Source organism: Dendrobates tinctorius, unplaced genomic scaffold, assembly GCF_039654945.1.
Source record: "Dendrobates tinctorius isolate UK_male_01 unplaced genomic scaffold, ASM3965494v1 ptg000276l, whole genome shotgun sequence".
NCBI classification, from domain to species: Eukaryota; Metazoa; Chordata; class Amphibia; order Anura; family Dendrobatidae; genus Dendrobates; species Dendrobates tinctorius.
Window position 1 is genome coordinate 885,072 of NW_027361943.1, and position 13,347 is coordinate 898,418.

The 13,347-nt window shown below is 48.8% G+C and overlaps 1 protein-coding gene across 1 annotated transcript in view; it reads left to right on the forward strand.

Moving 5' to 3' along the window:
• Positions 1-13,347, forward strand: part of LOC141072555 (tyrosine-protein kinase JAK3-like) — a 635,207-nt gene that overhangs the window by 616,794 nt on the left and 5,066 nt on the right. Inside the window, exons 22-23 of the mRNA XM_073559823.1 lie at positions 3,945-4,062; positions 4,145-4,255. Of these exons, the coding sequence (XP_073415924.1) occupies positions 3,945-4,062; positions 4,145-4,255 (229 nt within the window). The remainder of the gene's footprint in view (positions 1-3,944; positions 4,063-4,144; positions 4,256-13,347) is intronic.

Genomic DNA, 13,347 nt, shown 5'->3' on the forward strand with positions numbered 1-13,347 from the left:
TATGCACAAGTGTGAACAAGTCAGTAAGACAATGCTCACACCACCCAATGGCTGAAACACAACAAGAAAGCACAAAATGACAAATATGCAAAAATACTCTGCAGTAAAAAACATGGCAGTAATCAGCAAGTGCTGTATAACAAATACAGGGTATTTAGTCAATACGTTTTTTGCAAAAAATGTATATCAAGCCGCTTCACCACGTCACGGTAACCCTTCACGAAGCAGTCCCTATCTAATGTATTTAAAACCTGAACATGTGAACAGTCTCTAAATGAACAGGATACAGACAGGCGCCTCCTAGTATATGGGCTTGTGGTGCAAGACAGCTCATTTATGTGCATGTCACACAGGAGAGGGGTGGGGTCTCCCAAACCATGCTGAGCACAGAAAAAATGGATTAAAAACATATGTGATATGTTGTGTTTCAGCCATTGGGTGGTGTGAGCATTGTCTTACTGACTTGTTCACACTTGTGCATATCACATATGTTTTTAATCCGTTTTTTCTGTGCTCAGCATGGTTTGGGAGACCCCACCCCTCTCCTGTGTGACATGCACATAAATGAGCTGTCTTGCACCACAAGCCCATATACTAGGAGGCGCCTGTCTGTATCCTGTTCATTTAGACACTGTTCACATGTTCAGGTTTTAAATACATTAGCTAGGCACTGCTTCGTGAAGGGTTACCGTGACGTGGAGAAGCGGCTTGGTATACATTTTTTGCAAGAAACGTATCGACTAAATACCCTGTATTTGTTATACAGCACTTGCTGATTACTGCCATGTTTTTTACTGCAGAGTATTTTTGCAAATTTGTCATTTTGTGCTTTCTTGTTATGTTTCACTTCTTAAAGGGGCAGTGTCACGGCAGCAGCGACCTGGTCCGTGGCCCTGGGTGTCCAATATAAAGGGGATATTTACAGGGGAAAAGTAAAGAGTTTGTAATAAGTGTTTGTGATGCCACCTGTGGTTTCTGGTCAGAAGTGACCAGCGCTGCAGTGCAGATCATCTGGGACTGGTGGTGTGATGCAGCAGAGTTGGAATAGCTCTCTACAGGCAGAGCTGTTGTCCCAGGGCAGTAGTGATGGTAAAGATGTTGTATTTGATGATGATAGCAGATGTAGCAGTGCTGAGTGAGTGTTGAAGAAAGAATTCAGCTCGGTGCAGTTCCAAAGCTTTACTCACAGTTCTGGTGTGCACAAATGCCCGCTTGGTGCTGCGTCCTTCAGGTGAGGGGCTCAGTCAACTCCCAGGCAGATGGAGAATACCTTTCCAGCACTCCCTTCAGTATATGCCTCTCCTGGTCATCTCACTGTGTTGCTTTCTCGCCTCTTCATACAGGACACCTTACAGTCAGTGTCCCAGGCCAGCAGCCGTGGACCTTGTTGGATAACTTACTGTCTGCACTTCCTTGTTCCCTTTTGGCTGACTTTCCGGCGAAGAAAACTGTGGCTTGTGGCTGAGGTACCTAAAGGTGCCTCAACTGTTGGCTTTCTAGCTGAGTCCGTTGTCCACTTACTAGGCTAGGAGCCAATACCCATCTGCAATCTGATTCCTCCATCCGATGTCCGTCAGCATGGAATGAGCCCCACGGGCAGTATGGTCACTGTTTCATGCCTCTAGGATCCCTTCCCTCTACAGGGAGCTTCCTTCTGTTTCTGTCCTTTCCAGCAGCTCCTCCAGACCAAGAGCAGCTTTACACACGTCCTTCCCCTTCTTCCCCTATGGGAAGACTCACTTCACTTCCCTTCTATTCTCCCTCTCTAACCCTCAAGCTCCACCCACCTCCCAACACCCTTTACTACCCGACAGGGTTGAGATCCTCCTCCCTTGGGGTCCATCCAGGGTGCCCTGCTGCTATAGAGTGTGTGTTGGGTGCAAGTGTAAGAGTGCAGTTAGGTGTCCCCACCTTACCTGGGCAGTGGGATACCACACCTCTGGTTGAGGTGCAGTACCTCTGTGGTGACCAAACCCTCAGTGGCGCCACACTTGCATACCTATATTTAACATTGTGTATGTGGCGCCCCCAGGAGTATGATTGCCACAGTGGCATTACCTTCCTCCTAGGGAGGGTGATGTCATGCTTGGAAGCAATGAAGGGTCTCTCTATCAGGTAAATCCAGCACACAGCACAGTTCCCACTCCAGGCCAGCAGAGGGAGCTCTGAACCAAACTGGCGGAGGAGCTGCTCTCTTGGTCCAGGAAAGCGAAGTTAGTTCAGTTCATGTGGAGAGGGAAAAGTGTGTGGATGTGGGAGAGAGGAGCTGGAGGATTGAGCAGAATTCAGGCTCACTTCTAGCTGTAGCGCATGGTCCGGAGTCCGGTATCCAAGGTTGTATGGATGCTGATGGTCCTGCAGCAGAAACCAGAGGAACGAGAAGCTGTAAATGCTCTGTTCCCAACTAAGACTTGGAGGCACAGCAGTAACATGTGTGAGCCAGAAAGAGGTGGCTACGGCTGCCTGCTATACGAGGGGGAGTTCTAAAAGAGAGCAAGCAAGGGGAAACTTCAGTGTAACTCAGTACTGCAAGTACCTCAGATAAGCGCTAGGAAGGAGACTACACAACCCATCTGCATAGATAGATTCCTAAGTTGCTTCCAGGCTGATCAACTCCTGTTCCATCTGTAACCTGGATGCTGGACTGCACTTACAAAGCAAAGTAAAGGTAAAGGAAACTGCACCCTGTTGTGTCATTGCCTTCTTCCTGCAATCCCTTCAGCACTGCTACATCTCTTTGCCTAACACTGCACCCTCGTCCTCAACACCTATTACTACTGCCCTGGGACTACAGCTCTACCTGTGGGGAGCTGTTACATCTTGCTGCTTTATACCATCTATCCCAGAGGATCTGCCTGCAGCGTTGGCTTAACCCCTTCATTGCCGAGCACCACAGGTGGCGTCACGTATCATCAACCTATAAACTCTATTCAGCCACGTTTCATCCCTTTTGCATGGACGCCCAGGGCCACGGACCGGGTCACTGCCACCATAACACGTCCCTCTGAGACATCGGCCCGGTACTGAGTAACCCCACTGCCCTGGCGGGCGATCCATGTACACATGTTGTTGCGTTTGGCGGGCAAGTCAAAACAACACATGGGGACGCATCCGCATACAATGCATGTCCCTGAGTACAAAATGTTAAATATAGGTATGCAAGACACATGTGGATCTATGCGGATCTTAGGGAAAGAAGTACGCAGGCCTATGCAGCACACAGAAACACTAATGTGAAACCAACCTAAATAAAAAGGCCCATACCTCTGGAACTCCATGGCGGATTAAAAAAAAAACAAAAAAAAAGAATAATCAGGTGAGCAGCAGGAATAAAATAAGAGTAGACTTTTGACCTAGTGACAAGTTCTCTTTATTTTATTAACTTTACCTGCTAAACAGTTTTTTTTCATTGCCTGGGTGCATATGACTATCCATTGGGATTTGAGAATATCTTTACCTGAATTCAGGGTGACTAATATCCACGGGTGATAGCTTTGTAAATTTCTGGAAGCCAGATTATATAAACAGGAATACTGATTTGCTATATTGAATGAGGAACATTTTTAACAGATTATAAATAAAAGTTATGTTTTCAAATGGTATCCACATTATTCAATAAAAATACATTTTATGCTAGAAGAAAAACTGTAAATTACTTTGCCACCTATTAATAATTGTTTCATACGTTAAGAAGAATGATGAATTATTCTCATAGGGATGAAAGGAGCATTTTTAAATAATATTTATAGTAGGGTGAGTCAGGTTCTGGCACAATAAGCAGTATAGGTGATATACATCAGATTACTGCCAGAAATAAGACATTTAAAAGGAAGTAATTGCCATCTACCCAGGAGGCTCAATCTGATATTCTATTCAAATATCACTCAATATTTTGGCAAATAACCCACTAAAACCATGTAATTTTTTTCTTCTTTTTCTCTCAGGCATGCACCTGAATCACTTTCAGATAACATTTATTCCCGAGAATCAGACGTCTGGAGTTTTGGGGTTCTTCTCTATGAACTGTTTACATATTGTGAAAGAAGCTGCAGTCCCTCAGCTGTAAGACACTGACAGATTAAATAAGATCAAAGAGAATCCTAATAAAACATAATTTGTGTAACATATTTCTTAATTTTTATAGCAATACCGCCGTATGATGGGGCCTCACAATTCCCAGCAAACTGTTTGTGGACTTGTGGAACTGTTACGAGACAATAGAAGACTGTGTTCTCCATCCAGTTGCCCAGTAAAGGTAAGTACAAATAGAAGACTTTACTTATGCAAGAACTCCACCTCTTCTTGCCTTGTCCTTTTGGTATCAGGTATGCTGTTGTAAGGCTCCTTTGTGATCCCTGTCATTTCTGGATGCCAAAACTCTGACAGACTCCCATCAGGGTAGGGGAGGTAGACCAGTTCTTCACTCAATAGCCAAGTTCTTCCAGAATATTGTCTGTGTAAAGTTGCCAAGAGCGGAAGTCATGACTGAGCTGCTGTTCGGTTATGCTCTAGCACTTTACAGGAAAACAGTGTCCCAGTCCCAGTGTGATGTCGGCAGTGGGGTTCATCACACTCACTTGTAGGCCTCTGTTATCTCTAGCCCTCCATCTTCAGGAGTCGCTGCACACCACTCAAGGGGCACCAAGTTCATTGCAACAAGCAAACGTTTACTGGTCAGTTCAAGTTCATCAAGTGGTATCACATGGGTAGGGCACAACACTTCATCTTTCTTACTTCCTTAGTACAAGGCAACTTCAGCCCTACAACTCATTTGTCCTGGACTATCCCTAAGCCCACTGATTCCGTCAGCCTCAGGAGTTTCCTGTCCACTTTAGCAGTGCACCCGGGATCCACCACCTCCCGTATACATGGGTCCCTGTCCATCTATCACTGTACGCCAAAGGACACGATGTGCCTAGTAGCCCTAATGCTAGACCTGAGGTAGGTTCCAGATGCGACAGCAGCGTCTGCTTGGGATTCCAGTAAGGCTTCCCATTGCTTTGAACGACTGGTACATGCTGGCCCTAACAACCCACTGTAATTAAACTTGACCTTGCCACGGTACTTCCCTATCTCCACTACTATCAGGAAGTGGCCACTTTTTAGTAACACTAGTCCCCACCCACTGAGCTTGTTTTATCCATTAACTATATCCTATCTTATAAACTAAATCTATTGTCCTTATCTTATGTCCTATACTATACAACAGATAAGACATGACATGAAGTAGCCCTGATTCAAAAAGGTCTTTCTGAGGTGACCAAGGTGTTCATGGGGTTGGAGCACATGAGATTATATCTGCTGGCTTGACTGTAGACAATAGAGTTTTTCACGTGTTTTGGATGGAAATTGACGACCTTTGACACACTCAATGCAGGAATGAATGTGTTGCATGGATTTATGTCTTTTTACATCAATTAAGGAATTTGCCACTCAAACCTTATAGGGGCATCACATGACACAGAACCAGACCCCAATCAGAGGACTATAAAACTTTCACACTCCTTATCTATGAACTGCTCTAATATTTATGGCCACAACTACTTATCACTCCCCCATAATGATATTTCTGCTTCATGTCATGTCACTTGTCTTATCTATTGCATTATTTCTTTCTGTGCTGTGTTGTGCATAAATATTTGATTCTTCAGATTTTTTATTAGTCAGTGCCTGATGAAGAGACCTGAGTAGTCTGGAAAGCTTGCAATGTGTTACCATCTTTTCAGTTAGCCATTAAAAGGTATCAACCACTGAGGACTCTCAATTCTGAATATTCTACTGGCTAACACGGTACAAAGATATACATCTTTCCTGTAACTTAATAAAGGACATTTTAGACTATTTAATCCTCCCTCAAATCTCTAAGGAAGATCTTGAAACATTAAACAAAACCCTTTACCTTAACAGAAATACTTTGAAGTCATTAATTTAAGAATAATAAATCTCTACGCCCAAATGGACTGACTAATGAGTGTTTATTAGCACACTGACAAAGTAAAGTCTGTACTTACTCTCTTAAACAAGCAGAAAAATCAGATGAGAAGCTAAATGCTTTATATCACCCTCATAAACCATAAAAATGCCAGATAAAGCAGAAACATTTCTTAAGGAATTGCAGGAAAGATGTATATCTTTGTACCGTCTTAGCCAGTAGATAGAAGAATATTTAGAATTGAGAGTCCTCAGTGGTTGATACCTTGTGCTGTCTTGTGAATAAATATGTGACTCTTCAGATTTTGTATTAGTCAATGCCTGATGAGGAGACCTGAGTAGTCTCGAAAGCTTGCAATGTGTTACCATCTTTTCAGTTAGCCATTAAAAGGTATCAACCACTGAGGACTCTCAATTCTGAATATTCTGAACCAATCAAATGCCTCCTCTTTCTGGATGTAGAGAAGGCATTCAACAGAGTCCACTGGGGCGTTATACAGAATGTTTTATCTAAAGTCCCTATTTTAGGGACAATTATAATATTCTAATCACATCTGTCAGCTGGGGTGCTCATATAATGGAGCCATTGGCTGTAACAATTAGGTCCTCACATATAACGAAATGACTCAAATGTGGCAAAAAGAACCAATCATATTGAACTATTTGTTAATAACATTTTTACAGCCATAACTTCTTCAAAAGAATCACTCTGAGCAATTTTTGAAAAATCCATATTTAGGAAAATATGTCCCAAATGCTTAACCTTGGAGAGTACCTACTCTATCTACAAACAAAATTCCCTTTAAAATGGGTGTAAAACTGGCTTGAATACTTAGGTATTCACTTCATATATCTAATTCCTAAGCTATTTGAAAAACAACCTACATAGCTTAATTAAATGACGTATGCGGCATAACATTCCCTTCCAATCAGGGCAGTATTTTTGGCACATTCCCAGAGGCTGATCGGCACGTTCTCAGCACGTGATGCGTTCCACAGAGCGAGCGCGCTGATGTGCGGCTCAGCCACAGGATGTGATGCAAACAAGGATCCGGAAGTATCGACTTCCCTGGGCGGCAAGGCGCGAACATATAAAAGTAGGTAACGCGCAACTATAAGCACGCATGATGCCATTCTGGATATAAAACGGCCACCTGATATACATGGCAACTTTGGCACCCATCGACTCCCCTGATGAGCTATAACGAAATGCGTCGGGAGAAGGGGTATCGTATTCACCATTCATGGAGTTGGAAGCATTCCTGATTAGAATCCCGCAATTTGGTGAGACCGTTCTTTTTGCATACATGCTTTGAGAATTTTGTGTCATGGAAAATACCTCAAATAGAAAGATGAGGTGTGCAATGATATAATGAGGTTATATGGATATATTTGTAAAAAATAACTCCTCAACTGAGGTGATATGCTCTGATATGTTAAATGTAATACCTCAAATGTGACACGAATGAAGCACCATGAGGTCATGAACACACGTGCATTTATGTGTATAAGTAAAGCCTGCAGTGAATACATAACTGAGGTATATAAAGCTGGTCTGTGGTAATATTCCTCTAATTTATGTCAGTGGGCTATCAGGGGTTTGTTTAATTGGGATATGATTATACCCTATATGCCGAAAAAATACTATGAGATGAGTATATTTGGATATGCCGGATGTGAGCCTGAATTAGTGTCATGGGGCTGGATACGGGGGCAAGAGTGGACCCACTGGACCGTGACGCCGAACTCTCCCTGAGCGAGCGCACCAGGTGGACCGACCCCTAAACAGGGACCGTTTGGGAGCAGGCTCAGGAAGCTCAAACGTCACGGCGGCCAGGACCAGGGGTTGGCTCAAGAGGATGAGCAGCGGAGAGGAGGAGGAGAGATCCGGGGTAACCAGGGTCCAGGGAACGGAGGTAGTTGCGGAAGGGTGAGGAGAGCAGCGGAAACCAGGCGGAAGCGGGGCACAGGAGGCTGAAAAAGGAAGACACAGGGAGGTTAGCAGGGAGACAATGGCTGATACAGCTACAGGAGCCAGGAGAGCGAGCGAGAGCAGGAGCCAGCGAGCGCAAGCAGGGCCTGAGCGCAACGAGGAGAACTCGATAGTCAGGCGCCTCCCCTAAGGGAGGGCGGCCTGAAATACCTGCTGGTATCCCCCAATTGGCCAGGCGGAGGGTCAGGCTCAGGTCAGGCAGCGGGCGTCCATACGACAGAGCGCGCGGTCAGGCCCCCCGGCGCGTGCGCAGAGGCACAGTGCGCGCGGCCGAAGGCAGAGGAGGAACGCGCCGGAAGACCGCCCGCCGGAACGGAGGATGACTGGCGGTGCGCGCAGGGAGCGAGAGACCAGAGGAACCCGGGCCGGACGCCGATGCAGCAGCGGTGAGTATGGGGACGGCAGGGACAGTGGGACCCGAAGTAGCAGCGGTGCTAACAGTACCTCCTCCCTTACACCCCCCTCTACTGTGTCTGGAAAGGAACCTTTTAAGAATATGTGGAGCATTGATGTTCTCGGATGGTTCCCAAGACCTCTCCTCAGGACCGAAACCCTCCCAGTCGATGAGAAAAAATATTTTACCCCTTACCCTTCTTGAGGCCAAAATATCTTTCACCTCAAAAACATCATCAGAGCTGACTGGTGGAGGAGAAGAGTTTGGAGCTGGGTGGAAACAATTCAGGACAACTGGCTTAAGGAGAGAGACGTGGAAGGTGTTGGGAACTCGGAGCGAGGCGGGCAACTCCAGCCGGTAGGACACGTTGTTGATGCGCCTGAGAATCTTGAAAGGCCCAATGTAGCGGGGTCCAAGCTTGTAAGACGGGAGCTTTAGCCTAATATACTTGGCCAACAGCCAAACTTGTTGTCCCGGGAGGTAAGTCGGGGAGTCCAAGCGCCTCTTGTCAGCATGTCTCTTCATGCGCTCCCCGGACTTCTTGAGAGCTTCTTTAGTCTCTGACCAGACCTTGGAGAATTCAATGGCCAGGGAATCCACTGCAGGCACACCGGAAGCAGTGGATATCGGCAGTGGAATACCGGGATGCATCCCAAATACTACAAAAAATGGAGACTTAGCTGAGGACTCGCTGGAATGATTATTGTAGGAGAATTCTGCCCAGGGGAGAAGATGGACCCAGTTATCCTGGTGCGCATTCGAGAACAGGCGTAAATATGAGGCTAGCACCTGATTGACACGTTCCACTTGCCCGTTAGACTGAGGATGGTAGGTGGAAGAAAAGTCCAATCTGACCTCCAGAAGTTCGCATAAGGCTCTCCAAAATCGAGAAGTGAATTGTACACCACGATCCGAGACAATATGCTGCGGGAAGCCGTGAAGGCGGAAGATATGCTGGATAAAAATCTTTGCCAACTCTGGAGCAGAGGGCAGCGCTGGAAGAGGAACAAAATGGGCCATCTTAGAGAAGCGATCCACTGCCACCAGGATAGTCGTACATCCAGAAGATTTAGGCAAATCGGTGACGAAATCCAATGCTATATGTTGCCACGGAACCAAGGGGATCGGCAAAGGAAGCAGAAGACCGGAGGGTGGACGTCTAGGAACTTTGACCTTGGCACACGAGGAACAAGACGCCGTGAAGTCAATTACATCCTGACGAAGTGAAGGCCACCAATAAAAACGAGCAATGAAGTCCAGTGTCTTCTTGACTCCGACATGCCCGGAAAGTTTAGAGGAATGTCCCCAATGCAGCACCTCTCTTCTGTCCGCCTCAGAAACGTAGGTCTTGCCTGGAGGAGGAGTGATTAGACTCACAGGAGCCACTGTGATGATCTTAGCCGGATCGATGATGTGAGTCGGTTCCTCTACCAAATCTGGAGACTGCAGAGAACGGGACAATGCATCAGCCTTGACGTTTTTAGGTCCGGGACGAAAACGCAGCTCAAAATCGAACCGGCCAAAAAAGAGAGACCATCGGGCTTGTCGGGGATTCAGTCTGTGGGCTGACTGGAGGTATGCCAAATTCTTGTGATCGGTAAAGATGGTAAATGGGTGGACCGCTCCCTCAAGAAGATAGCGCCACTCCTCCATGGCCAATTTTATGGCTAACAACTCGCGGTCCCCGATGGAGTAATTACACTCGGCAGGGGAGAAGGCCTTCGAGAAAAACCCACAGGTAACCAGTCGTCCGGAGGAAGATCGTTGAGAGAGAACTGCACCCGCTCCTGTGGATGAGGCATCGACCTCCAAAACGAATGGCTTGTTGGCCTCGGGTCGGTGGAGCACAGGGGCTGTTGCAAAGGCTTGTTTTAACCTGGAGAAGGCCTCTTCAGCCTCAGCTGGCCAGGACGAGGAGTTGGTGCCCTTGCGAGTAAGACTGGAAATGGGTTTGATGAGAGAAGAAAAATGTGGCACAAACTGACGATAATAATTGGCGAAGCCAAGAAACCGTTGAATCGCCTTGACCCCTACCGGACGAGGCCATTGAAGAATTGCCGACAATTTCTCAGGATCCATCTCCAGCCCAGAATCCGAAACAATGTAGCCTAAGAAGGGCAACGATGACTGCTCAAAGAGGCATTTCTCAAGCTTCGCGTAGAGGTGATTCTCTCGCAGGCGCTGCAGTACCAGACGAACACTCCTCCTGTGGGATACCAGATCCGGGGAAAAAATAAGGATGTCATCTAGGTACACGACCACGCATGAGTACAGCAGATCTCGGAAGATGTCATTCACCAACTCCTGAAACACCGCGGGAGCATTGCAGAGGCCGAAGGGCATAACAAGATATTCATAATGCCCGTCCCGGGTGTTAAAGGCCGTTTTCCATTCGTCACCGGAGCGGATGCGAACGAGGTTGTAGGCTCCGCGCAGATCCAACTTCGAGAAGATGCGGGCTCCACGTAAGCGGTCAAAGAGCTCAGGAATGAGAGGCAAGGGGTATTTATTCTTTATCGTGATATCGTTTAATCCTCGGAAATCGATGCACGGGCAGAGCGAACCGTCCTTCTTTTTCACAAAGAAGAATCCGGCGCCGGCTGGGAAAGAAGACTTCCGTATGAACCCTCTGGCAAGGTTATCACGAATGTACTCGGACATGGCAGTAGTCTCCGCTGGAGAGAGAGGATAAATTCGACCCCTGGGCGGAGTAGTCCCCGGCCGTAGGTCATTAGGACAATCATACGGGCGATGCGGGGGAAGTGTCTCTGCCTCTTTCTTATCAAAGACGTCCGAAAATGACCAGTAAGCGGCAGGCAAGCCTGCAGGACCTGAGGAAACTGGATGATGAGTGACAGGGAGGATGGGAGCTAGGCACCTCTCTTGGCAAGGGTGCCCCCAGCGGAGAACTTCACCGGAACGCCAATCCAATACGGGTTCATGTGTCCTAAGCCAGGGGAGGCCAAGTAGCAGAGCGTGGGACAGGTTGGGTAGGACATAGAACGAGATCAGCTCCTGGTGCAATGCCCCGATGCGGAGACGCACCTCTTCCGTAACCAGAGACACCGACACTTGTAAAGGTCTCCCGTCAACCGAGGCGATAACCCGTGGAGTCCTCAGGGTAATAACGGGAATCTGGTACTTCTTCACCTCCTTCAACCGGATGAAGTTCCCCGCCGCGCCCGAGTCCACGTAGGCCACCTCCGAACCACGTCTCTGACCAAAAACCAGCTGCACAGAAAGAGTAAGAGGATGAGAGGAGTGAGACACACCTAGGACAGCCTCTCTTACCTGGCCTAGGTGGAGGAGTTTCCCGGCCTCTCAGGACAAGAACGCAGGAAGTGAGACGCGCTGCCGCAATACAAACATAAGCCATCCGTCAATCTCTCCCTCCGGCGCTGTTCCGCTAACTTGACCCGATCTACTTGCATCGGCTCTGGCGCCGGACAGGAGGACGACCCAAGGGAACGTGGACTGAATGGCCTATGGAGAGAAGCAGAAGGTCTAAGCGGTCTCCTCTCCCTAGCGGCCTCGCGTGCGCGTTCCTGAAACCGGAGGTCAATCCGAGTAGCCAAGGAAATAAGATCCTCTAAGGTAGCCGGGGTATCACGTCCTGCCAATTCATCCTTAATCTTGCCCGAGAGACCACGCCAGAAGGCCCCGACCAGAGCCTCATTATTCCACCCCAACTCAGAGGCCAAGGTGCAGAACCGGATGGCGTATTGTCCGACCGTAAGAGAACCCTGAGTAAGGCAGAAAAGGGACTCTGTAGCGGAAGCCAACCGGCCGGGCTCATCAAAAACTTTCCGAAAAGTGTCCGTGAAGATCTGGAGACTAGAGACTATGGGGTCGTCCCGCTCCCACAGGGGATTCACCCAAGAGAGGGCCTCTCCCTCCAAATGGGACACAATGAAGGCCACCTTGGCCCGGTCAGTGGGATGCTGCTGGGGCAGGAGTTCAAAATGCAACCTGCACTGATTCAAAAAAAACCTGCACAGCTTAGGGTCGCCGCCATACCGTGGCGGTTTTCCAAGCCTAGGGGACGGGACAGGATCTGGGCTGCGAGACGGCTCGCATGCGGCTGCAGACTGAAGGGAGAGCAGCCGATCGTCGACCGAAGCCATATAGGACAGAATATGGGCCTGGGTATCTCGCTGTTGACCCAGCTCCTGCTGGAGACTGGCCAATTGGGAAGCGTTACTGGGATCTGCGGCCTGCAAGGCCGAGAGGCGGGAGTCCATAGTCTTCATAAAAGACATTATACGGGTCTGGTTTTCCCGTAGGAACACTAGCTCCTTTTGGGCGGCGGCCCCGACGGGGTCCATGGCCTGACTATTCTGTCACGGGGCTGGATACGGGGGCAAGAGTGGACCCACTGGACCGTGACGCCGAACTCTCCCTGAGCGAGCGCACCAGGTGGACCGACCCCTATACAGGGACCGTTTGGGAGCAGGCTCAGGAAGCTCAAACGTCACGGCGGCCAGGACCAGGGGTCGGCTCAAGAGGATGAGCAGCGGAGAGGAGGAGGAGAGATCCGGGGTAACCAGGGTCCAGGGAACGGAGGTAGTTGCGGAAGGGTGAGGAGAGCAGTGGAAACCAGGCAGAAGCGGGGCACAGGAGGCTGAAAAAGGAAGACACAGGGAGGTTAGCAGGGAGACAATGGCTGATGCAGCTACAGGAGCCGGGAGAGCGAGCAAGAGCAGGAGCCAGCGAGCGCAAGCAGGGCCTGAGCGCAGCGAGGAGAACTCGATAGTCAGGCGCCTCCCCTAAGGGAGGGCGGCCTGAAATACCTGCTGGTATCCCCCGATTGGCCAGGCGGAGGGTCAGGCTCAGGTCAGGCAGCGGGCATCCATACGACAGAGCGCGCGGTCAGGCCCCCCGGCGCGTGCGCAGAGGCACAGTGCGCGCGGCCGAAGGCAGAGGAGGAACGCGCCGGATGACCGCCCGCCGGAACGGAGGACGACTGGCGGTGCGCGCAGGGAGCGAGAGACCAGAGGAACCCGGTGAGTATGGGGACGGCAGGGACAGT